This window comes from Babylonia areolata, chromosome 12, assembly GCF_041734735.1.
Source record: "Babylonia areolata isolate BAREFJ2019XMU chromosome 12, ASM4173473v1, whole genome shotgun sequence".
NCBI lineage: Eukaryota > Metazoa > Mollusca > Gastropoda > Neogastropoda > Buccinidae > Babylonia > Babylonia areolata.
The window spans coordinates 1,685,982-1,711,539 of record NC_134887.1 but is presented as its reverse complement, the minus strand read 5'-3'; the positions used below and the strand labels follow the sequence as shown (position 1 = coordinate 1,711,539).

At 38.6% G+C, this 25,558-nt stretch overlaps 1 protein-coding gene across 3 annotated transcripts in view; it reads right to left on the bottom strand.

Annotated features, from left to right (window-relative positions):
* Positions 1-3,500: 3,500 nt before the first annotated feature.
* The window catches only part of LOC143288308 (uncharacterized), a 27,709-nt gene continuing 5,651 nt past the window's right edge, over positions 3,501-25,558 (bottom strand). For 2 of the 3 annotated variants that reach the window (XM_076596661.1, XM_076596662.1), the window contains 3 exons: positions 20,948-21,136; positions 12,228-12,360; positions 3,501-3,652 (listed from right to left, as the gene is read on the bottom strand). In XM_076596661.1, the coding sequence (XP_076452776.1) occupies positions 3,540-3,652; positions 12,228-12,360; positions 20,948-21,136 (435 nt within the window). In that variant the 3' untranslated portion in view covers positions 3,501-3,539. Of the gene's footprint in view, positions 3,653-12,227; positions 12,361-15,901; positions 15,926-20,947; positions 21,137-25,558 lie in introns of those variants that run through there. The other variant, XM_076596663.1, reaches the window with a different exon arrangement.

The following is a 25,558-nucleotide window of genomic DNA, read 5'->3' as shown; positions in this document are numbered from 1 at the left end:
TGACATAGCTATGACAACATCATGTTGACAACACATCACACAACAGTTCTACAGTGACATAGCTAAGACAACATCATGTTGACAACACATCACACAACAGTTCTACACTGACATAGCTATGACAACATCATGTTGACAACACATCACACAACAGTTCTACACTGACATAGCTATGACAACATCATGTTGACAACACATCACACATCAGTCTGACACTGACATAGCTATGACATCATGTTGACAACACATCACACAACAGTTCTACACTGACATAGCTATGACATCATGTTGACAACACATCACACAACAGTTCTACACTGACATAGCTATGACATCATGTTGACAACACATCACACAACAGTTCTACACTGACATAGCTATGACATCATGTTGACAACACATCACACAACAGTTCTACACTGACATAGCTATGACATCATGTTGACAACACATCACACAACAGTTCTACACTGACATAGCTATGACATCATGTTGACAACACATCACACAACAGTTCTACACTGACATAGCTATGATATCATGTTGACAACACATTACACAACAGTTCTACACTGACATAGCTAGGACAACATCATGTTGACAACACATCACACATCAGTCTGACACTGACATAGCTATGACAACATCATGTTGACAACATATCACACATCAGTCTAACACTGACATAGCTATGACAACATCATGTTGACAACACATCACACAACAGTCTGACACTGACATAGCTAGGACAACATCATGTTGACAACACATCACACATCAGTTCTACACTGACATAGCTAGGACAACATCATGTTGACAACACATCACACATCAGTCTGACACTGACATAGCTATGACAACATCATGTTGACAACACATCACACAACAGTTCTACACTGACATAGCTATGACATCATGTTGACAACACATCACACAACAGTTCTACACTGACATAGCTATGACATCATGTTGACAACACATCACACAACAGTTCTACACTGACATAGCTATGACATCATGTTGACAACACATCACACAACAGTTCTACACTGACATAGCTATGACAACATCATGTTGACAACACATCACACAACAGTTCTACACTGACATAGCTAGGACAACATCATGTTGACAACACATCACACATCAGTCTGACACTGACATAGCTATGACAACATCATGTTGACAACACATCACACATCAGTCTAACACTGACATAGCTATGACAACATCATGTTGACAACACATCACACAACAGTCTGACACTGACATAGCTAGGACAACATCATGTTGACAATACATCACACATCAGTTCTACACTGACATAGCTAGGACAACATCATGTTGACAACACATCACACATCAGTCTGACACTGACATAGCTATGACAACATCATGTTGACAACACATCACACAACAGTTCTACACTGACATAGCTATGACAACATCATGTTGACAACATATCACACATCAGTCTGACACTGACATAGCTATGACATCATGTTGACAACACATCACACAACAGTTCTACACTGACATAGCTATGACATCATGTTGACAACACATCACACAACAGTTCTACACTGACATAGCTATGACATAATGTTGACAACACATCACACAACAGTTCTACACTGACATAGCTATGACAACATGTTGACAACACATCACACAACAGTCTGACACTGACATAGCTATGACATCATGTTGACAACACATCACACAACAGTTCTACACTGACATAGCTATGACATCATGTTGACAACACATCACACAACAGTTCTACACTGACATAGCTATGACATCATGTTGACAACACATCACACAACAGTTCTACACTGACATAGCTATGACATCATGTTGACAACACATCACACAACAGTTCTACACTGACATAGCTATGACATCATGCTGACAACACATCACACAACAGTTCTACACTGACATAGCTATGACATCATGTTGACAACACATCACACAACAGTTCTACACTGACATAGCTATGACAACATCATGTTGACAACACATTACACAACAGTTCTACACTGACATAGCTAGGACAACATCATGTTGACAACACATCACACATCAGTCTAACACTGACATAGCTAAGACAACATCATGTTGACAACACATCACACATCAGTCTGACACTGACATAGCTATGACATCATGTTGACAACACATCACACAACAGTTCTACACTGACATAGCTATGACAACATCATGTTGACAACACATCACACAACAGTTCTACACTGACATAGCTATGACAACATCATGTTGACAACACATCACACATCAGTCTGACACTGACATAGCTATGACAACATCATGTTGACAACACATCACACAACAGTCTGACACTGACATAGCTAGGACAACATCATGTTGACAACACATCACACATCAGTTCTACACTGACATAGCTAGGACAACATCATGTTGACAACACATCACACATCAGTCTGACACTGACATAGCTATGACATCATGTTGACAACACATCACACAACAGTTCTACACTGACATAGCTATGACATCATGTTGACAACACATCACACAACAGTCTGACACTGACATAGCTATGACAACATCATGTTGACAACACATCACACAACAGTTCTACACTGACATAGCTATGACAACATCATGTTGACAACACATCACACATCAGTCTGACACTGACATAGCTATGACATCATGTTGACAACACATCACACAACAGTTCTACACTGACATAGCTATTACATCATGTTGACAACACATCACACAACAGTTCTACACTGACATAGCTATGACATCATGTTGACAACACATCACACGACAGTTCTACACTGACATAGCTATGACATCATGTTGACAACACATCACACAACAGTTCTACACTGACATAGCTATGACATCATGTTGACAACACATCACACAACAGTTCTACACTGACATAGCTATGACATCATGTTGACAACACATCACACAACAGTTCTACACTGACATAGCTATGACATCATGTTGACAACACATCACACAACAGTCTGACACTGACATAGCTATGACAACATCATGTTGACAACACATCACACAACAGTTCTACACTGACATAGCTATGACAACATCATGTTGACAACACATCACACATCAGTCTGACACTGACATAGCTATGACATCATGTTGACAACACATCACACAACAGTTCTACACTGACATAGCTATGACATCATGTTGACAACACATCACACAACAGTTCTACACTGACATAGCTATGACATCATGTTGACAACACATCACACAACAGTTCTACACTGACATAGCTATGACATCATGTTGACAACACATCACACAACAGTCTGACACTGACATAGCTATGACATCATGTTGACAACACATCACACAACAGTTCTACACTGACATAGCTATGACATCATGTTGACAACACATCACACAACAGTCTGACACTGACATAGCTATGACAACATGTTGACAACACATCACACAACAGTTCTACACTGACATAGCTATGACATCATGCTGACAACACATCACACAACAAACAGTCTTACCTCAGAATTCAACAAGGGCATGTCTGTGTTGTATTTCACCCTGTCCCCCACCTCCAAGACTTCAGCCAGGGCTGCCCCCCTGGGTTTGGGGTCTTCACAAAATGAAAATGTAACTGGCTAAAACACACCACCCTGTATTGAAATCACACATGAAAAAGAACATGACCGAACTACCACCACCCTGTATTGAAATCACAGTCACATTTTTACCAACTGAAAAAGAATCTGACCAAACTACCACCACCCTGTATTGAAATCACAGTCACATTTTTACCAACTGAAAAAGGACATGAACAAACTACCACCACCCTGTATTGAAATCACAGTCACATTTTTACCAACTGAAAAAGGACATGAACAAACTACCACCACCCTGTATTGAAATCACAGTCACATTTTTACCAACTGAAAAAGAATCTGACCAAACTACCACCACCCTGTATGGTAAAGGGTGAAACTGAACAATTCCCCTTAACGATACAAGCTGAAAGTAGAATGCTAATCTTCTGGTTCAAATTAATGAATATCGACTACAGACAAGCTTTCAAGTACTGTATAAAAACTCCAGCATGGGTTAAAGGTAAGTATACATCAGCATTTGTATTTGCTGTAAGTGTAATATTGCATGAGCTTGGATGAAGTGATATGTGGATAAACCAGTTCTGTCATTTTTACTCCAAAAATTAAAGCAAGAGTTGTGCAGAGACTAAAAGATGGATATATTCAACACCGGTTTACACATTTGGACTCTAAATATATTGTTTCTCAGTTAGGGAATGTTTCTAGCAAAATGTCACGTGAGCACTATTTTCGGATACTGCCTGTGTTCTGTCTTCACACAATCTTCATTGCAATGAATCTCTTGGTGTTTTGTTAGGAGGATGTTTATGTGCCACATTAAAGTTATAATTGGAAGGCAAATACACGTCCAAATGCTGGCAGCCAAACACAGTCAATCTCCCTCCCAATGTCCAAGACTTTTGGAACATGTCCCGAGTCCTTGAGAAGTCATCAGCTATGGTTTGGGCAACGCTGATTCTGAAACCCCAGTGTCTCAGCAAATACATGCTGTTGTTGTGCTGTTTCTGCACTCCTGACGGGCCTGAACAGCCAGTGGTCAAAGCATGGCGGCACATCAGGCCGTGTTGTCTGCATACAGCACTAAAAGCCAGGAAACTGTCCGCTGTGACAAGGTGGTTAGCGTGCTGGACTGACGACTGGCAGGGCACAGGTTCAAATCCCGTCAAAGGAGTACCACTGTGGGACTTGTTCAGCTCTTGGCTGGCTCCTACCTGCAGTTTGCCACACTATACAAAGTGAAACAAGTCTTCCTATCAGGGTAACACCTGTTTGCCACACTATACAAGGTGAAACAAGTCTTCCTGTCACAGTAACACCTGTTTGCCACACTATACAAAGTGAAACAAGTCTTCCTATCGGAGCAACACCTGTTTGCCACGCTATAAAAGGTGAAACAAGTCTTCCTATCGGAGTAACACCTGTTTGCCATGCTATACAAGGTGAAACAAGTCTTCCTATCGGAGCAACACCTGTTTGCCACGCTATAAAAGGTGAAACAAGTCTTCCTATCGGAGCAACACCTGTTTGCCACACTATACAAGGTGAAACAAGTCTTCCTATCAGGGTAACACCTGTTTGCCACACTATACAAGGTGAAACAAGTCTTCCTGTCAGGGTAACACCTGTTTGCCACGCTATACAAGGTGAAACAAGTCTTCCTATCAGGGTAACACCTGTTTGCCACACTATACAAGGTGAAACAAGTCTTCCTGTCAGGGTAACACCTGTTTGCCACGCTATACAAGGTGAAACAAGTCTTCCTATCAGAGTAACACCTGTTTGCCACACTGTACAAGGTGAAACAAGTCTTCCTATCAGGGTAACACCTGTTTGCCACACTATACAAGGTGAAACAAGTCTTCCTGTCACAGTAACACCTGTTTGCCACACTATACAAGGTGAAACAAGTCTTCCTATCAGGGTAACACCTGTTTGCCACACTATACAAGGTGAAACAAGTCTTCCTATCAGGGTAACACCTGTTTGCCACACTATACAAGGTGAAACAAGTCTTCCTATCAGGGTAACACCTGTTTGTCACGCTATACAAGGTGAAACAAGTCTTCCTATCAGGGTAACACCTGTTTGTCACGCTATACAAGGTGAAACAAGTCTTCTTTCTTTCAGGGTCACACCTTGTACCTTTTTTTTCACTTCAGGGTCACACTTATTTTTTCACTTTCTTTGCTGATAATGATCCAAACATTGTAAAACCTCACTTAGCTGTAGCATGCATTACTTGGCAGTATGATGTTTGCTTTACTTTCTTTCTTAATAAGTTATAAGTGTGTCCCATATTTTACAGTCCAAAGAGATCATGCATGAATTTTCCCGTCAGTACTGAGAATAATTTTCATGCAGATAAAAAAAAAAAATTTTAAAGAGGAAAGAGTTGACAGAGATATGCCATTAGAGTTTTTGAAGCCATGTTTTATTTTATTGAAATATCCAAAAATATGTTTGCATAGTGGGTGGAAGTTGCTATGAAGGAGGGGGAACATTCACCCAACGTTTGGAGTGAGTGTCATCAGTACTGTTCTGTCATACACTTTTGCATCATTATTCACCCAACGTTTGGAGTGAATGTCATCAGTATTGTTCTGTCATACACTTTTGCATCATTATTCACCCAACGTTTGGAGTGAGTGTCATCAGTACTGTTCTGTCATACACTTTTGCATCATTATTCACCTAGCGTTTGGAGTGAGTGTCATCAGTACTGTTCTGTCATACACTTTTGCATCATTATTCACCTAGCGTTTGGAGTGACTGTCATCAGTACTGTTCTGTCATACACTTTTGCATCATTATTCACCCAACGTTTGGAGTGAGTGTCATCAGTACTGTTCTGTCATACACTTTTGCATCATTATTCACCCAACGTTTGGAGTGAGTATCATCAGTACTGTTCTGTCATACACTTTTGCATCATTATTCACCTAGCGTTTGAAGTGAGTGTCATCAGTACTGTTCTGTCATACACTTTTGCATCATTATTCACCTAGCGTTTGGTGTGAGTGTCATCAGTACTGTTCTGTCATACACTTTTGCATCATTATTCACCTAGCGTTTGGTGTGAGTGTCATCAGTACTGTTCTGTCATACACTTCTGCATCATTATTCACCCAGTGTTTGGAGTGAGTGTCATCAGTACTGTTCTGTCATACACTTTTGCATCATTATTCACCCAATGTTTGGAGTGAGTGTCATCAGTACTGTTCTGTCATACACTTTTGCATCATTATTCACCCAACGTTTGGAGTGAATGTCATCAGTACTGTTCTGTCATACACTTTTGCATCATTATTCACCCAACGTTTGGAGTGAGTGTCATCAGTACTGTTCTGTCATACACTTTTGCATCATTATTCACCCAACGTTTGCAGTGTCACCAGTACTGTTCTGTCATACACTTTTGCATCATTATTCACCTAGCGTTTGGAGTGAGTGTCATCAGTACTGTTCTGTCATACACTTTTGCATCATTATTCACCCAATGGTTGGTGTGAGTGTCATCAGTAGTATTCTGTCATACACTTTTGCATCATTATTCACCCAACGTTTGGAGTAAGTGTCATCAGTACTGTTCTGTCATACACTTTTGCATCATTATTCACCCAACGTTTGGAGTGAGTGTCACCAGTACTGTTCTGTCATACACTTTTGCATCATTATTCACCCAACGTTTGGAGTGAGTGTCATCAGTACTGTTCTGTCATACACTTTTGCATCATTATTCACCCAACGTTTGGAGTGAGTGTCATCAGTACTGTTCTGTCATACACTTTTGTATCACCATTCACCCAATGTCTGGAGTTAGTGTCATCAGTACTGTTTTGTCATACACTTTTGCATCATTATTCACCCAATGTTTGGAGTGAGTGTCATCAGTTCTGTTCTGTCATACACTTTTGCATCATCATTCACCCAAATGTCTGGAGTGAGTGTCATCAGTTCTGTTCTGTCATACACTTTTGCATCATTATTCACCCAACGTTTGGAGTGAGTGTCACCAGTACTGTTCTGTCATACACTTTTGCATCATTATTCACCCAACGTTTGGAGTGAGTGTCATCAGTACTGTTCTGTCATACACTGTGTTTTTGACTCACTTGTGTTAACAAAGTGAATCTACGTTATAATGCTGTATTCAGTTGTCTGTGTGTGTGTGTGTGTGTGTGTGTGTGTGTGTGTGTGTGTGTGTGTGTGTGTGTGCGCGCATGCGTGCGTGTGTGTCCGTGATAAACTTTAACATTGCCATTTTCTCTGGAAATACTTTATCTGCCAATATGAAATTTGGCTTAAACATAGTATGAAAAAAATCTTCACATTAATACCAATAATAGGTTGTAAGTCTCCGGAATTAGGCCGTATTTCCAGTTCATTAACGGTCTATTTCGTTGAGATTGGTTCCAAAATTAAAACAAGATAGGCAAGGCCTTCAAGACTCACTTGTGATACACTTTAAAAAAAAGAATCCAAGCTTTTTATGTATTGAGTATAATTACAGATTTAAGATGAGAAAGATCAGTTTAAAGCAAATTAAGTCCCCTAGCATTAATTACACAGTAATTTCCCTTTTTTACTATCTGCACCAAAACGTTTGCAAAATAAATAAAACTTCCATGCTTAGCAAAAGAAGTTCCTGTTTGAACAAAAAATGATAATAATGACTGCTCTTGTTGTTGGGTCAGAATATCAGATCAAAGTGCCAAGGTTAAAGATTACAAAAAATATAAATATAACAGTAAATGCAGTTTGCATATAATTAGGCTTCATTTTTCTTTGTTTTGTGCCCATCCCAGACGCACAATATTGTTTTAAACAAGATGACTGAAATGAACTGAATTTTTCCTATTTTTCTGCCTAATTTGGTGCCAACTGACAAAGTATTGGAAAGAAAATGTCAATGTTAAAGTTTACCACGGACACAGACACACACACACACACAGACAACCGAACACCAGGTTAAAACATAGACTCACTTTGTTTACACAAGTGTGTCAAAAATTCTAAAAACCTCTTCCCACTGAGTTGCTGGAAGATACATTGTGTTGGAAGACGACATGACCTCGTTTTTCTTGTTCAAAATTAATTGCTGGAAGATACATTGTGTTGGAAGACGACATGACCTCGTTTTTCTTGTTCAAAATTAAAAGGAAAGAAATACAAATTCTGGACAGAACACACACAGTGATACTAACAACACCATCGACATGTCTACTGCATATAAATATTCTAAAGTGGACTCTGAATTAACTGGAATGAACATAAAAGAAAAGTTGAATCAATCATTTCTTTCAGCCTGTTGTAGATTGGTTCGTGCAGATCTAGAGATCTACTAGGTGTTGCAATGTGCTTGAAGCAATGGCAACGTCTCCTTTACCACCGATATAAAAGAATATTTGAGATATAATAAAACACACAAAAAAAACATGATTTAGACAGTGTTATTACGTCCAATATAATCACATCTATATACTGCACAAGAAGAAAACAACAACATAGCTTTAAACATTAAATCTAGTCAAATGATGTCAGTCATGCCGCAGCAGTGGGAATAAGTCTGCTTGCTTCAGAATTGAACATGCATGTTTCGATCCCACTCACATGCCTTTTTTTCTCCCATGATTATTTATATATATATATATATATATATATATATATATATATATATATATATATATATAAAGAGAAAAAAAGAAAAACAAACACATCAATCTGTAAAATATTCCAAATTTTTGGAACGATCACGTTCCTTCCTCAAGGGATAAGTTGTTTACATGTTACCAGGGTCACTCTTATGCAGCTACTATGATGCAAGCACGATAATTAATAACAATAAAAAATAAATGAAATAAAAAAAAATTATAAAAAAATAGAGAAAATAAATAATAAATATTTAAAATAAATAAATAAATAAATAATATAGAGGGGGCGGGGGGAAGACACTACAAAGAAAATTAAGAATGATTATATATATATATATATATAAATATGGTGGTGTTTTTTTTCATATTTAATCCAGAACACTTTTTAACGAGTTTTTTAATCTTTTTTTCTTCTCCCCATGATTCCTTTACTGGATAAAGTATGAAGCACAAGTGAGTCTTGAGGGCTTTGCAGCTTGTGTTTATTTATTCATCCATTCTCTCATCATTTGAGTGTATCAATTACTCAAGTCAAATTCTGTGTGTGACTGAATAAATATATGAGAAATTATTTTTGTTATAGTCTGTGTTTGTGTTGTGTGGATTTAAGAACTGGATGAATGGGGCTCAGTTGTCCCCTCTTTTACAGAGCGTGACAATCAGACTGACCAACAAACTAATGTCCCCTCTTTTACAGAGCGTGACAATCAGACTGACCAACAAACTAATGTCCCCTCTTTTACAGAGCGTGACAATCAGACTGACCAACAAACTAATGTCTGGACTGAAAATTGTGGACCAAACAAAATAATTGGTACACAAAATTTTAAGTTTATGTTGCCTTTTCTCTGTCTTGTGAGACCAAAACAGATCAGAGAAATGACATCGACAGAGAACTTCTGAGCTGTCTTGAGCAGTCTTTTAACCAGAAATGTATGGCAAGTTTATGTGTAACAGTCTTGAGCAGTCTTTTAACCAGAAATGTATGGCACGTTTATGTGTGTAACAGTCATGAGCACTGTCTTTTAACCAGAAATGTATGGCAAGTTCATGTGTAACAGTTTTGAGCACAGTCTTTTGACCAGAAATGTGTGACAAGTTTATGTGTAACAGTCTTTTAACCAGAAACGTATGGCAAGTTTATGTGTAACAGTCTTGAGCACAGTCTTTTAACCAGAAATGTGTGGCAACTCTTTGAGTAACAGTCTTTTAACCAGAAATGTATGGCAAGTTTATGTGTAACAGTCTTGAGCACAGTCTTTTAACCAGAAATGTTTGGCAACTTTTTGAGTAATAGTCTTTTAACCAGAAATGTATGGCAACTTTTTGAGTAATAGTCTTTTAACCAGAAATGTATGGCAAGTTTATGTGTAACAGTCTTGAGCAGTCTTTTAACCAGAAATGTATGGCAGCTTTTTGAGTAACAGTCTTGAGCACAGTCTTTTAACCAGAAATGTATGGCAACTTTTTGAGTAACAGTCTTGAGCACAGCCTTTTAACCAGAAATGTATGGCAACTTTTTGAGTAACAGTCTTGAGCACAGTCTTTTAACCAGAAATGTATGGCAACTTTTTGAGTAACAGTCTTGAGCACAGTCTTTTAACCAGAAATGTATGGCAACATTTTGATTAACAGTCTTGAGCACAGTCTTTTAACCAGAAATGTGTGGCAACTTTTTGAGTAACGGTCTTGAGCACAGTCTTTTAACCAGAAATGTGTGGCAACTTTTTGAGTAACAGTCTTTTAACCAGAAATGTATGGCAACTTTTTGAGTAACAGTCTTGAGCACAGTCTTTTAACCAGAAATATATGGCAACTTTTTGAGTAACAGTCTTGAGCACAGTCTTTTAACCAGAAATATATGGCAACTTTTTGAGTAACAGTCTTGAGCACAGTCTTTTAACCAGAAATGTGTGGCAACTTTTTGAGTAACAGTCTTGAGCACAGTCTTTTAACCAGAAATGTATGGCAACTTTTTGAGTAACAGTCTTGAGCACAGTCTTTTAACCAGAAATGTGTGGCAACTTTTTGAGTAACAGTCTTGAGCACAGTCTTTTAACCAGAAATGTATGGCAACATTTTGATTAACAGTCTTGAGCACAGTCTTTTAACCAGAAATGTATGGCAACTTTTTGAGTAACAGTCTTTTAACCAGAAATGTATGGCAACTTTTTGAGTAACAGTCTTTTAACCAGAAATGTATGGCAACTTTTTGAGTAACAGTCTTGAGCACAGCCTTTTAACCAGAAATGTATGGCAACTTTTTGAGTAACAGTCTTGAGCACAGTCTTTTAACCAGAAATGTGTGGCAACTTTTTGAGTAACAGTCTTGAGCACAGTCTTTTAACCAGAAATATATGGCAACTTTTTGAGTAACGGTCTTGAGCGCAGTCTTTTAACCAGAAATATATGGCAACTTTTTGAGTAACAGTCTTGAGCACAGTCTTTTAACCAAAAATATATGGCAACTTTTTGAGTAACAGTCTTGAGCACAGTCTTTTAACCAGAAATGTATGGCAACTTTTTGAGTAACAGTCTTGAGCACAGTCTTTTAACCAGAAATGTGTGGCAACTTTTTGAGTAACAGTCTTGAGCACAGCCTTTTAACCAGAAATGTATGGCAACTTTTTGAGTAACAGTCTTGAGCACAGTCTTTTAACCAGAAATGTGTGGCAACTTTTTGAGTAACAGTCTTGAGCACAGCCTTTTAACCAAAAATATATGGCAACTTTTTGAGTAACAGTCTTGAGCACAGTCTTTTAACCAGAAATATATGGCAACTTTTTGAGTAACAGTCTTGAGCACAGCCTTTTAACCAGAAATGTATGGCAACTTTTTGAGTAACAGTCTTGAGCACAGTCTTTTAACCAGAAATGTATGGCAAGTTTATGTGTAACCTTCCCCCTGTTACCAGGCACTTGTTTCTTGGGCTTACCTTTTCTCTGTGTGGGAGAGGCAAAGGCAAGCAGGTAACGGATGTAGTTCTTCCTCAGGGAAATGGCACATTTGGTGGAGGTGCCGACATTCACCACAGAGCAGATCTCTTCCCATTTTTCCTGCTCAGTTACCTGAACATAAATGGTGAAAAGTAAAACATCTGTTCATGCTTTCAATCAAACAAAGAGAAACTTTCTTCAAAAGATCAAATCAATCTTCACACAGTGCTGCATGTAGATTTATTTTCAAACTTGAGGATCCTGGAGAAAATGATCTGTTGTTGTATATTCACTCAAAACACATTCATACACACTGTTATTTTCTCACAAGCAGATGTTAATGTACAAATTAATCTCAAAACCGACACACATACACCAGAAATCAGACATGTACACACAGGCAATAAGTTTGTGTGTATATTCTAGTAACCAAAAAAACAAACAAACAAAAAAATCACAGCAACTGACGACAATATTGCCAAGTCCAGCATAATCTCAATAAGTCTGTATGTATATTTTAGTAACAAAACCAAACAATTTTCACAGCAACAGATGACAGCATTGCCAAGTTCTGCATAATCTGCAATAAGTTTGTATGTATATTTCAGTAACAAAAAAAACAACAAAATAAATTTCACAGCAACTGACGACAATATTGCCAAGTAAAGCATAAGCTAGAGTACGTTCGTATATATTCTAGTAACAGAAAAACAAAAAAAAACAAAACAAAACTTTACAGCAACAGATGACAGTACTGCCAAGTTTTACAAAATCTACAATAAGTTTGTATGTATATTTGAGTAACAACCCGCCCCCCCCTCCCCAAAACAATAACAAATTTCACAGCAACAGATGACAGTACTGTTAAGTATAGCATAATCTACAATAAGTTGGATGTCATTACTTTGGTAAAAAAACAAAAAAAAAAAACCACCAAAAAACAAACAAAATTTCACAGCAACAGATGACAGTACTGTTAACCCCTAGGCTGCCTATATGACGAGATAACTCGTCATGGAAAGCGTGTACGCTTCGCTGCCACAATGACGAGATAACTTGTCATCGAAATATTCTGACTTTTCTCTGCTTTGCATTCAGTTTGTTAACAAAAATGCTGGTAGCTTTAGCTTGGGGAATCTCTCTAGATTCTTTTCATAGCTAACAACACCATCTGCGTCATAAGGCAGTCCTTTATTTGAACGTTTTGGTTGGGTTACTGGCCGCAGTCTTTGCCTGGTTCCTCTCCTTGCTCGCTCAACAAAATGTCGGACTGACTCCATGCTCAAGACATGCGATTGTGACGAACTAAATCAACTAAGATTACTTTCTTTAGCTGATGCTCAGAAAGAATTGAAGCATAAATTCAAAGGAGAAGACAGTGGTGAACGTTTATAGGACGATTTGATAGAAAATAAAGGGAGCAATCAAGAGAGTGGCCAAGACACGACTATCAGTGAGTGATGCCGGCTGTTCAGCTCTAGCAGACGACAGTAGTCACCGAATTTTTAGCAGGACACAGTGTGAGCGATTTTCTTGGTACTCAGCCAGCGCGGTCTGATCAGAACTGGATAAAGTGACGATGAGAGAGGGGTGAAGAGGAGGGGGGGTGGAGACTAAGGGGGCATGGCCTCACATCCATATGATCACTTGCAGAAGTTACAATGCATTATGTATCTATTTCTTTTTCATTTTTTTGTATTGTGGTTGTTCTAGTATGATTTTGTGTGTGCAGATATCCATTTGTCCAGAAAATATGATATTTTAGTGTGTGTAAATTATCTGACTAATGTTTGTAATGAACAAGTTGAAAATGTGACAAAAAACAAAACATTGATTTCAAAACAACAGCATGTCACTAAAAAAATATATAAAATGGGAAAACATCATGTGTTTTGTATTCTTTATTCATTTCCCTTTCAGAAAATATATACTTTTATGGGTCTTTCTCCAATAACAAAAAGCACAGAATTTTTGGAAAATTTATACCCGTTTTTTGTGAAAAACAAAGTTGGATGTCATTACTTTGGTAAAAAAAAAAAACCCCAAAACAATCCAAAAACAACAAAATTTCACAGCAACAGATGACAGTACCGTTAAGTACAGTATAACCTACAATAAGTTGGACGTCATTACTTTGGTAAAAAAACAACACACACCCAAAAACAAACAAAATTTTACAGCAACAGACAGCAGTTTATTCTGGATTCAGTCTGTTCACTTTCAACAACTTGTGTCCTCTTTTATCAAAATTTAACTGCTCATCTGACATTCAGTCATACAGTTGGTCTGTCAGTGTCAGTATAATCAACACTGCTTCAGCAAAGCCATGCTAACAAGATATAGCTAGTCTGTCAGTGTCAGTATAATCAATACTGCTTCAGCAAAGCAATACTAACAAGATATAGCTGGTCTGTCAGTGTCAGTATAATCAACACTGCTTCAACAAAGCAATACTAACAAGATATAGCTGGTCTGCCAGTGTCAGTATAATCAATACTGCTTCAGCAAAGCAATACTAACAAGATATAGCTGGTCTGTCAGTGTCAGTATAATCAATACTGCTTCAGCAAAGCAATACTAACATGATATAGCTGGTCTGTCAGTGTCAGTATAATCAACACTGCTTCAGCAAAGCAATACTAACATGATATAGCTGGTCTGTCAGTGTCAGTATAATCAACACTGCTTCAGCAAAGCAATACTAACAAGATATAGCTGGTCTGTCAGTGTCAGTATAATCAATATTGCTTCAGCAAAGCAGTACTAACATGATATAGCTGGTCTGTCAGTTCAACAAAGCAATGGCAAGGAGACCAAATGACCAGAGCTGCCAATCTCTGAACACTTGAGAGGAATATTTTCGGCAGCAGAGACGAACATTCAGAACACACGCCAAGATACCGGTAAGAATGAGGTGGAAAGTTGCTGACTGGAACGTCTGTTTCTCTCTTCATTAGCTGTACCAGGGCTTAACATTAAAAAACACACTGCTGTCAATTGTTTAACTCTTCACTGGCTGTACCAGGGCTTAACATTAAAAAACACACTGCTGTCAATTGTTTAACTCTTCACTGGCTGTACCAGGGATCAACATTAAAAAACACACTGCTGTCAACTGTTTAACTCTTCACTGGCTGTACCAGGGCTTAACATTAAAAAACACACTGCTGTCAATTGTTTAACTCTTCACTGGCTGTACCAGGGATCAACATTAAAAAACACACTGCTGTCAATTGTTTAACTCTTCACTGGCTGTACCAGGGCTTAACATTAAAAAACACACTGCTGTCAATTGTTTAACTCTTCACTGGCTGTACCAGGGATCAACATTAAAAAACACACTGCTGTCAATTGTTTAACTCTTCACTGGCTGTACCAGGGATCAACATTAAAAAACACACTGCTGTCAATTGTTTAACTCTTCACTGGCTGTACCAGGGATCAACATTAAAAAACACACTGCTGTCAATTGTTTAACTCTTCACTGGCTGTACCAGAGATCAACATTAAAAAACAGTGCGGTCAACGTCAAACTAGAGGGGTGATGAGGTGACAGCGAGAGCAGCAGTGGTTTTGATCGCTCTGCCAATGGGAGTGGAAGTGTAAGGTGGGGGTTATTGTGGAGGTTTGGAGATGGGCTCAGCTATTCATCAGGTGTTGAAGTCTGTCCTCTTGGACTGAACACAAACAGGCCTCACTGCGACAGACATTTAACTTTGACTGGCAGGCACTTCAGTCAAGTACACCAACCAATACACAATCAGCTGCAGAGTTAAAACTGTGTGCTGGACAAACTAAACACAGAGTCAAAACTGTATGCTGAACAAACTAAACACAGAGTCAAAACTGCGTGCTGAACAAACAAAACATAAGAGTCAAAACTGTGTGCTGAATAAACTAAACACAGAGTCAAAACTGTGTGCTGAACAAACTAAACACAGAGTCAAAACTGTGTGCTGAACAAACTGAACACAGAGTCAAAACTGTGTGCTGAACAAACTAAACACAGAGTCAAAACTGTGTGCTGAACAAACTAAACACAGAGTCAAAACTGTGTGCTGAACAAACTGAACACAGAGTCAAAACTGTGTGCTGGACAAACTAAACACTGAGTCAAAACTGTGTGCTGAACAAACTAAACACAGAGTCAAAACAGAGTCAAAACTGTGTGCTGGACAAACTAAACACTGAGTCAAAACTGTGTGCTGAACAAACTGAACAGAGTCAAAACTGTGTGCTGAACAAACTAAACACAGAGTCAAAACTGTGTGCTGAACAAACTAAACACAGAGTCAAAACTGTGTGCTGAACAAACTAAACACAGAGTCAAAACTGTGTCCTGGACAAACTGAACAGAGTCAAAACTGTGTCCTGAACAAACTGAACAGAGTCAAAACTGTGTGCTGGACAAACTGAACAGAGTCAAAACTATGTGCTGAACAAACTAAACAAACTAAAGACAAAGTGAAAACTGTGTGCTAAATAAACTGAACACAAAGTGAAAACTGTGTGCTAAATAAACTGAACACAAAGTGAAAACTGTATGTTAAACAGACTGAACACAAAGTGAAAACTGTATGTTAAACAGACTGAACACAAAGTGAAAACTGTGAGTTAAACAAACTAAAGGCAAAGTGAAAACTGTGTGCTAAATAAACTGAACACAAAGTGAAAACTGTGAGTTAAACAAACTAAAGGCAAAGTGAAAACTGTGTGCTAAATAAACTGAACACAAAGTGAAAACTGTGAGTTAAACAAACTAAAGGCAAAGTGAAAACTGTGAGTTAAACAAACTGAACACAAAGTGAAAACTGTGAGTTAAACAAACTGAACACAAAGTGAAAACTGTGAGTTAAACAAACTGAACACAAAGTGAAAACTGTGTGTTAAACAAACTGAACACAAAGTGAAAACTGTATGTTAAACAGACTGAACACAAAGTGAAAACTGTATGTTAAACAGACTGAACACAAAGTGAAAACTGTATGTTAAACAGACTGAACACAAAGTGAAAACTGTGAGTTAAACAAACTAAAGGCAAAGTGAAAACTGTGTGCTAAATAAACTGAACACAAAGTGAAAACTGTGTGCTAAATAAACTGAACACAAAGTGAAAACTGTGTGTTAAACAAACTGAACACAAAGTGAAAACTGTGTGCTAAATAAACTGAACACAAAGTGAAAACTGTGAGTTAAACAAACTAAAGACAAAGTGAAAACTGTGTGCTAAATAAACTGAACACAAAGTGAAAACTGTGTGCTAAATAAACTGAACACAAAGTGAAAACTGTGTGCTAAATAAACTGAACACAAAGTGAAAACTGTGTGCTAAATAAACTGAACACAAAGTGAAAACTGTGAGTTAAACAAACTAAAGACAAAGTGAAAACTGTGTGTTAAACAGACTGAACACAAAGTGAAAACTGTGAGTTAAACAAACTAAACACAAAGTGAAAACTGTGTGCTAAATAAACTGAACACAAGGTGAAAACTGTGAGTTAAACAAACTAAACACAAAGTATATGAAAACTGCAATGACGTTGTTGACTAAGGTAGTATCAGCAATAATTATGCATCTAATTAATATTATTATCATTCCTCTTCAGCTCCTCCTCTGAGTACCTGTTATTATTATTATCATCATTATTGCTATTTTGACTATTATTGTTGTTGTCGTCATCATTGTCTTTTGAGAAAGAATTGGGTGAAAATGTCACATACAATGCACACTAATGCACAAAGAAACCCATACATACGTATGCACATGCAGAATATTAAAGCACGCAACAAATGTCCATCATTAGAAAACCCACACACAAGAGAAGCATGAATGGGACTATTCCTATCTCCTTTTTCTTTATCACACAAAATGTTCTTTTCTATTTGAATATTTTGCTCTGCTACCATCAATATTACTATCATTATTAGTATGATTTTGTTGTTGTTGTTGTTGTTGTTGTTGTTGTTGTTCTGCTGCTGCTGTTGTTTTTGTTTTGTTCTGTTTTGTTCTTTTTCGGTCAATGAAGAAAGCCACGTGCAGAGCACAAAGAAAAAAGTATTTTAAAGGAAAAGAAAAAAAGGGAACCCCCCCCCCCCCCCCCCCCCCCAAAAAAAAACAAAAAAAAAAACAACACCCCAAAAAAAACTCACAAAAAAACCCCAAAGGTAACGATAATAACAAATAACTACATATGAATAGGGGAGAAAACACAAGTTTTCCTTACCGATAGAAATTAGTCAAAAGACCAATGTGTATTCGAGGGTCTTTTTGCTTTAATTGATCTACACGATGTGTGTCTTCAAGTAAGGCGCGTCGCAAGCAAAATGACGACAATTTTTATGTGAGTTAACACATGTCTCTTTGTGAAGGTCAAGGTATTCGTGTCAGGGTTGTGTGTCTCATCAGGGCCGTAACTCTCCGTTTTCACGTGCTCACGTTGAGCTGTGCAAGTTGTCAAATGATGTGTCCACCTCCATGTCTTCTTTGTTTCGCAGACTATGATTTTTATGACCTAGATTTTTGTTTTGTTAATTAATTATTGCCTTGCTTGTTCAGAATCTATAAATACGACTCACTTTGTTGGAAACAAAAGAGCTGCATAGTTTAAAAAATGAATAGAGGCTAAAAAAAATTTTTTTAAATTATTAAAAAAAAAATCAGTAATACATTGATACAGCATTTCTTTAAAAAGAATGTGAAGACATCCGTCACATAATTTATCCGTATTGTCTCAAGAAATGTTTATTTATTTACTTATTTGTTTATGTATTTATTAAGATGTTTCACTACAGCGCATATTCTTGAAGCTCTATGCATTTTACAACATCATGTCATTGCCAACATTGTTGCATGTTTCCATGACACTTTTCATTTCTCTTTTCCTGTCCATTTGCAGGTAACCCTGTGTAACGATCACAGCAGAAAGATGTTGATGAATGAATGTAAGATTTGTGGAATGGATGGGTGAATGATGGGGAATTAAAAAATTGTTGAAAAAAACAACAACAAAAAACAAAACAAAAAACACAAAGTGAAAACTGGTAGTTAAACAAAGTAAACACAAAGTGAAAACTGGTAGTTAAACAAAGTAAACACAAAGTGAAAACTGGTAGTTAAACAAAGTAAACACAAAGTGAAAACTGGTAGTTAAACAAACTAAACACAAAGTGAAAACTGGTAGTTAAACAAAGTAAACACAAAGTGAAAACTGGTAGTTAAACAAAGTAAACACAAAGTGAAAACTGTGTGTTAAACAAAGTAAACACAAAGTGAAAACTGGGTGTTAAACAAAGTAAACACAAAGTGAAAACTGGTAGTTAAACAAAGTAAACACAAAGTGAAAACTGGTAGTTAAACAAAGTAAACACAAAGTGAAAACTGGTAGTTAAACAAAGTAAACACAAAGTGAAAACTGGTAGTTAAACAAAGTAAACACAAAGTGAAAACTGGTAGTTAAACAAAGTAAACACAAAGTGAAAACTGTGTGTTAAACAAAGTAAACACAAAGTGAAAACTGTGTGTTAAACAAAGTAAACACAAAGTGAAAACTGTATGTTAAACAAAGTAAACACAAAGTGAAAACTGTATGTTAAACAAAGTAAACACAAAGTGAAAACTGGTAGTTAAACAAAGTAAACACAAAGTGAAAACTGGTAGTTAAACAAAGTAAACACAAAGTGAAAACTGGTAGTTAAACAAGGTAAACACAAAGTGAAAACTGGTAGTTAAACAAAGTAAACACAAAGTGAAAACTGTGTGTTAAACAAAGTAAACACAAAGTGAAAACTGTGTGTTAAACAAAGTAAACACAAAGTGAAAACTGTATGTTAAACAAAGTAAACACAAAGTGAAAACTGTATGTTAAACAAAGTAAACACAAAGTGAAAACTGGTAGTTAAACAAAGTAAACACAAAGTGAAAACTGGTAGTTAAACAAAGTAAACACAAAGTGAAAACTGGTAGTTAAACAAAGTAAACACAAAGTGAAAACTGGTAGTTAAACAAAGTAAACACAAAGTGAAAACTGGTAGTTAAACAAAGTAAACACAAAGTGAAAACTGTATGTTAAACAAAGTAAACACAAAGTGAAAACTGGGTGTTAAACAAACTGAACACAGACTTTGTGGGGTCCCAACAGCCATAAAGGAAATAATAAAGGTATTCTGATTCTGACGTGTGGAGTTGTGCTATCACCAGAAGCCAAATTCAGTTTCGGAAAAATTATCATTGTCTTTCAAAGAACAGCAGACAACAGCAACTTGCCTTAGCTGCATAACTCTCTTCTTAACTCTGCCACTGACAGCCCAGTAAAGTCATGACTTGAAACATCGTCTTCAAGAGAATATATGTCCGGTCAGTATCGGAAGTGTGACTGCCATTTTAGAAAAACAACAACAACAACAAAACATGTTAGCCATCAAAAACATCACCGACCCTGTGGGGCAAGTTCAGAAAGAGTGTAGCTTTCCTGACACAACGCTCTACCGGCCCAGGGCAGTCAGCATGTATTCACTTTGAGACCTGTCTACATACGGCAGCTAAGCAGCTGTGCACTTAATGGTAGCAAAATGGACCTTTTTTTTAATTTATAAAATAGCGAGGACAGAATGTTTGTCAGGCCAACAGAGGAGTGGGAATCCAGTACTACCACCAAATGGAAGGGATGGCAACGCTGAATGACTACCACAACGCTGAACTCCAGAGCTTCACATGACCTACCTCAACCATTCCGCCTTTCTCCTGGACGCAGTGGTAGAGCTTGAACAGGTCCAGGGGCCGTTTCCCAATGCGGGGCATCCTGGTGAGGGGGGTTCCTTGCTTCTCCAGGAAAGCAAACAGCCGGTCCAGAAAGGGACGACGCTCGCTCTCACTGCCCATGTCGTACAGCCGTCTCACACCCCTGGCTTCCTGTTATTAGCCAGTCACACAGCACTGTACTGGGTATACATTCAGCACTGTTAGCCAGTCACACAGCACTGTACTGGGTATACATTCAGCATTGTTAGCCAGTCACACAGCACTGTACTGGGTATACATTCAGCACTGTTAGCCAGTCACACAGCACTGTACCTGGTATACATTCAGCATTGTTAGCCAGTCACACAGCACTGTACCTGGTATACATTCAGCATTGTTAGCCAGTCACACAGCACTGTACTGGGTATACATTCAGCACTGTTAGCCAGTCACACAGCATTGTACTGGGTATACATTCAGCACTGTTAGCCAGTCACACAGCACTGTACTGGGTATACATTCAGCACTGTTAGCCAGTCACACAGCATTGTACTGGGTATACATTCAGCACTGTTAGCCAGTCACACAGCACTGTACTGGGTATACATTCAGCACTGTTAGCCAGTCACACAGCACTGTACTGGGTATACATTCAGCACTGTTAGCCAGTCACACAGCACTGTACTGGGTATACATTCAGCATTGTTAGCCAGTCACACAGCACTGTACTGGGTATACATTCAGCACTGTTAGCCAGTCACATAGCACTGTACTGGGTATACATTCAGCACTGTTAGCCAGTCACACAGCACTGTACTGGGTATACATTCAGCACTGTTAGCCAGTCACACAGCACTGTACTGGGTATACATTCAGCATTGTTAGCCAGTCACACAGCACTGTACTGGGTATACATTCAGCATTGTTAGCCAGTCACACAGCACTGTACTGGGTATACATTCAGCACTGTTAGCCAGTCACATAGCACTGTACTGGGTATACATTCAGCATTGTTAGCCAGTCACACAGCACTGTACTGGGTATACAGTCAGCACTGTTAGCCAGTCACACAGCACTGTACTGGGTATACATTCAGCATTGTTAGCCAGTCACACAGCACTGTACTGGGTATACATTCAGCATTGTTAGCCAGTCACACAACACTGTACTGGGTATACATTCAGCATTGTTAGCCAGTCACACAGCACTGTAATGGGTATACATTCAGCATTGTTAGCCAGTTTCAGTTTCAGTAGCTCAAGGAGGCGTCACTGCGTTCGGACAAATCCATATACGCTACACCACATCTGCCAAGCAGATGCCTGACCAGCAGCATAACCCAACGCTCTAAGTCAGGCCTTGAAAAAAAAAAAAAAAAAAAAGGTGAATAAATGATAGATAAGCTTACACAAATAAATAAATAAATAATAAATAATAACTATAAAAAAAAAGATTAAAAAAAAAAAGATAAATAAGCAAATAGATGTAAAACATGAAGACACACATTCACATATACACCCACACATGCATAACAGATATGCACCAAACATGCAGTTTGGTTTAAACATTTTTTAATATCAAGAAACAAGGTGCAATACAGCGTTCAATAAGACTTGAGCAACAACAAGCATGAGCTTATATCGTGCTCGTTCATATGCAACAAGCAATACATAAACGCAATGGCGAAAATACATTATTTGACAATGAAAAGAAGGTTGAAGTGCAAGACAACTAAACTAAACAAGAAAAAACAACAACAAAAACACCAAAAAGAAAACACTTAACTACTATTACCGCAACTACCACTGACTCATGCAGTTTCACAGATATGAAAGCACAGTCAAATACATATAAACGTACATGAGCTCCAACACACACACACACACCACACATTACCCTGCACCTCCTCTACCCCCCTCCTCCACACACTCATTTCTAGTCTACGTATCACAGCTTCCACGGCACACACACACACACACACACACACACACACAGATGAACACTTACTTGTACAAGCACACACACATATGCCCATATCTCCACACACATATGTACAAAGATATATATATATATATATATATACGTTCCAATATCCTGTTGCTCCCACAGTGTAGGCATGCATACACTCACATACCTCATCCTCTACCCCACCTCCCCCCCGCACCCCCACCTCCCCCTCACACACACACACACACACACACACACGCACGTGCACAGAACTCTACTGACACTTGTGTACACTTACACTCTCGCGCATGCACAAACGCACTCAAAAATACAGACCCACACATGCACACAAACACACACATACACACACGCACAGAGGCTGCCACTGATTGGCCGCAAGAGGGATGGGAAAAGATCTCTGATGCCAAGAATGTGGCGTCTAGTGTGTTGCTCAGTCTACTGTATTTGGAAAAGCCCACAGAGATTCTGTTCCGTTTTGAAGAAATTTGCGCAATGTTGGTTTGGAAATGATGCCGATATTTGTTTGATTAGCAAAGCATCGTGCTCTACCTTTCATGTTAGACTTACGGCCACTCCCTCTCTCTGCTTTTATTTCTTTGAGGCGATCGATGGTGTGATGGCCTTGTACCTGTTCTTTTTGATATTCTTTGACTTTTCTGAGGATTTCCGATTTTCCTAGATGTAGGCCGCTCGTGGGTGTTGCGTTACCAGCAAGTCTGTCAGCTCGCTCATTTCCCTTAACACCTGCATGTCCCAGGCAGTATGATCATGTGAGTTTTTTAATCTGAAAGTTGCGCATTGCCTTATGCCACTCTGGGCTTCCCATTCTGTTTTCAATTTTCTGTATGAGGTTCATTGAGTCGGTTAGAATCATGGCATGTTGGTTTCCGGGCGTATGGATGGACGATAGCCACTGGAGGGCATGTGTCACAGCTTCAACTTCCATCGTTAGGCTGGAGGTTGTGACTTTGTAGGCAGCATTCTCTTCCCTAACTGTTTTTCCATTTTGTTTCGCAGTGAATCCCCAACCGGATTGGTCTTTGGTGACTGAGCCATCTGTGTATATGATGATGTCCTCTTCTTTACTGTTTTCTTCTATGAGTAGTTTCACTTCCGCATCAGTTTTGCCCTCTGGCCATTTTCGACAATGTCTTCCTAGAGTGGGTGAAATGGCTGTGTTGAATAGATGGTTGAGGTTTTCGGGGTTTTTCTCCCATTCTTTTGTTTCTTTCAGGTCTTGTAGTCGGTATACTAGCTGGATTGTGTCTTCTGCTTGCCCCATCCATGATCTTCCTCGTCCTAGGCGGCTGCCTTTTGGTTCTTTGACTGCGTCATGCAGTGGGTTTTGAGGGTTTTCTAATGCACGCTAGCCAGTCACACAACACTGTACTGGGTATACATTCAGCATTGTTAGCCAGTCACACAACACTGTACTGGGTATACATTCAGCACTGTTAGCCAGTCACACAGCACTGTACTGGGTATACATTCAGCATTGTTAGCCAGTCACACAGCACTGTACTGGGTATACATTCAGCACTGTTAGCCAGTCACACAGCAATGTACTGGGTATACATTCAGCACTGTTAGCCAGTCACACAGCACTGTACTGGGTATACAGTCAGCATTGTTAGCCAGTCACACAGCATTGTACTGGGTATACCTTCAGCACTGTTAGCCAGTCACACAGCATTGTACTGGGTATACATTCAGCATTGTTAGCCAGTCACACAGCATTGTACTGGGTATACCTTCAGCACTGTTAGCCAGTCACACAGCACTGTACTGGGTATACATTCAGCACTGTTAGCCAGTCACACAGCACTGTACTGGGTATACATTCAGCATTGTTAGCCAGTCACACAGCATTGTACTGGGTATACCTTCAGCATTGTTAGCCAGTCACACAGCATTGTACTGGGTATACATTCAGCATTGTTAGCCAGTCACACAGCACTGTGTTGAGTATACATTCAGCACTGTTAGCCAGTCACACAGCACTGTACTGGGTATACCTTCAGCATTGTTAGCCAGTCACACAGCACTGTACTGGGTATACATTCAGCATTGTTAGCCAGTCACACAGCATTGTACTGGGTATACATTCAGCATTGTTAGCCAGTCACACAGCACTGTACTGGGTATACATTCAGCACTGTACTGGGTATACCTTCAGCATTGTTAGCCAGTCACACAGCATTGTACTGGGTATACATTCAGCATTGTTAGCCAGTCACACAGCACTGTACTGGGTATACATTCAGCATTGTTAGCCAGTCACACAGCACTGTACTGGGTATACATTCAGCACTGTTAGCCAGTCACACAGCACTGTACTGGGTATACATTCTGCTGTTCCTATGTATGTATGTCTGTGTGTGTGTACCCATATCCATGGAAATGATATCTATTCCCAAACAGTGCCAAATATATTTATAAACTATTTTCTAAAGCCCTAAGAAAGAAATACAAGAAAGTTTAATACCTATACTTTTTTTTTAAGATTTCAGTACAGTATTCATATACCATGCATGTGTTTCCTTTTTACTCGCCTTAACCTTCTTCGTTTGTGGGCTGCAACTCAATGTTCGCTCGTATGCAAAACTGGGCTTTTACCTGTCTGTC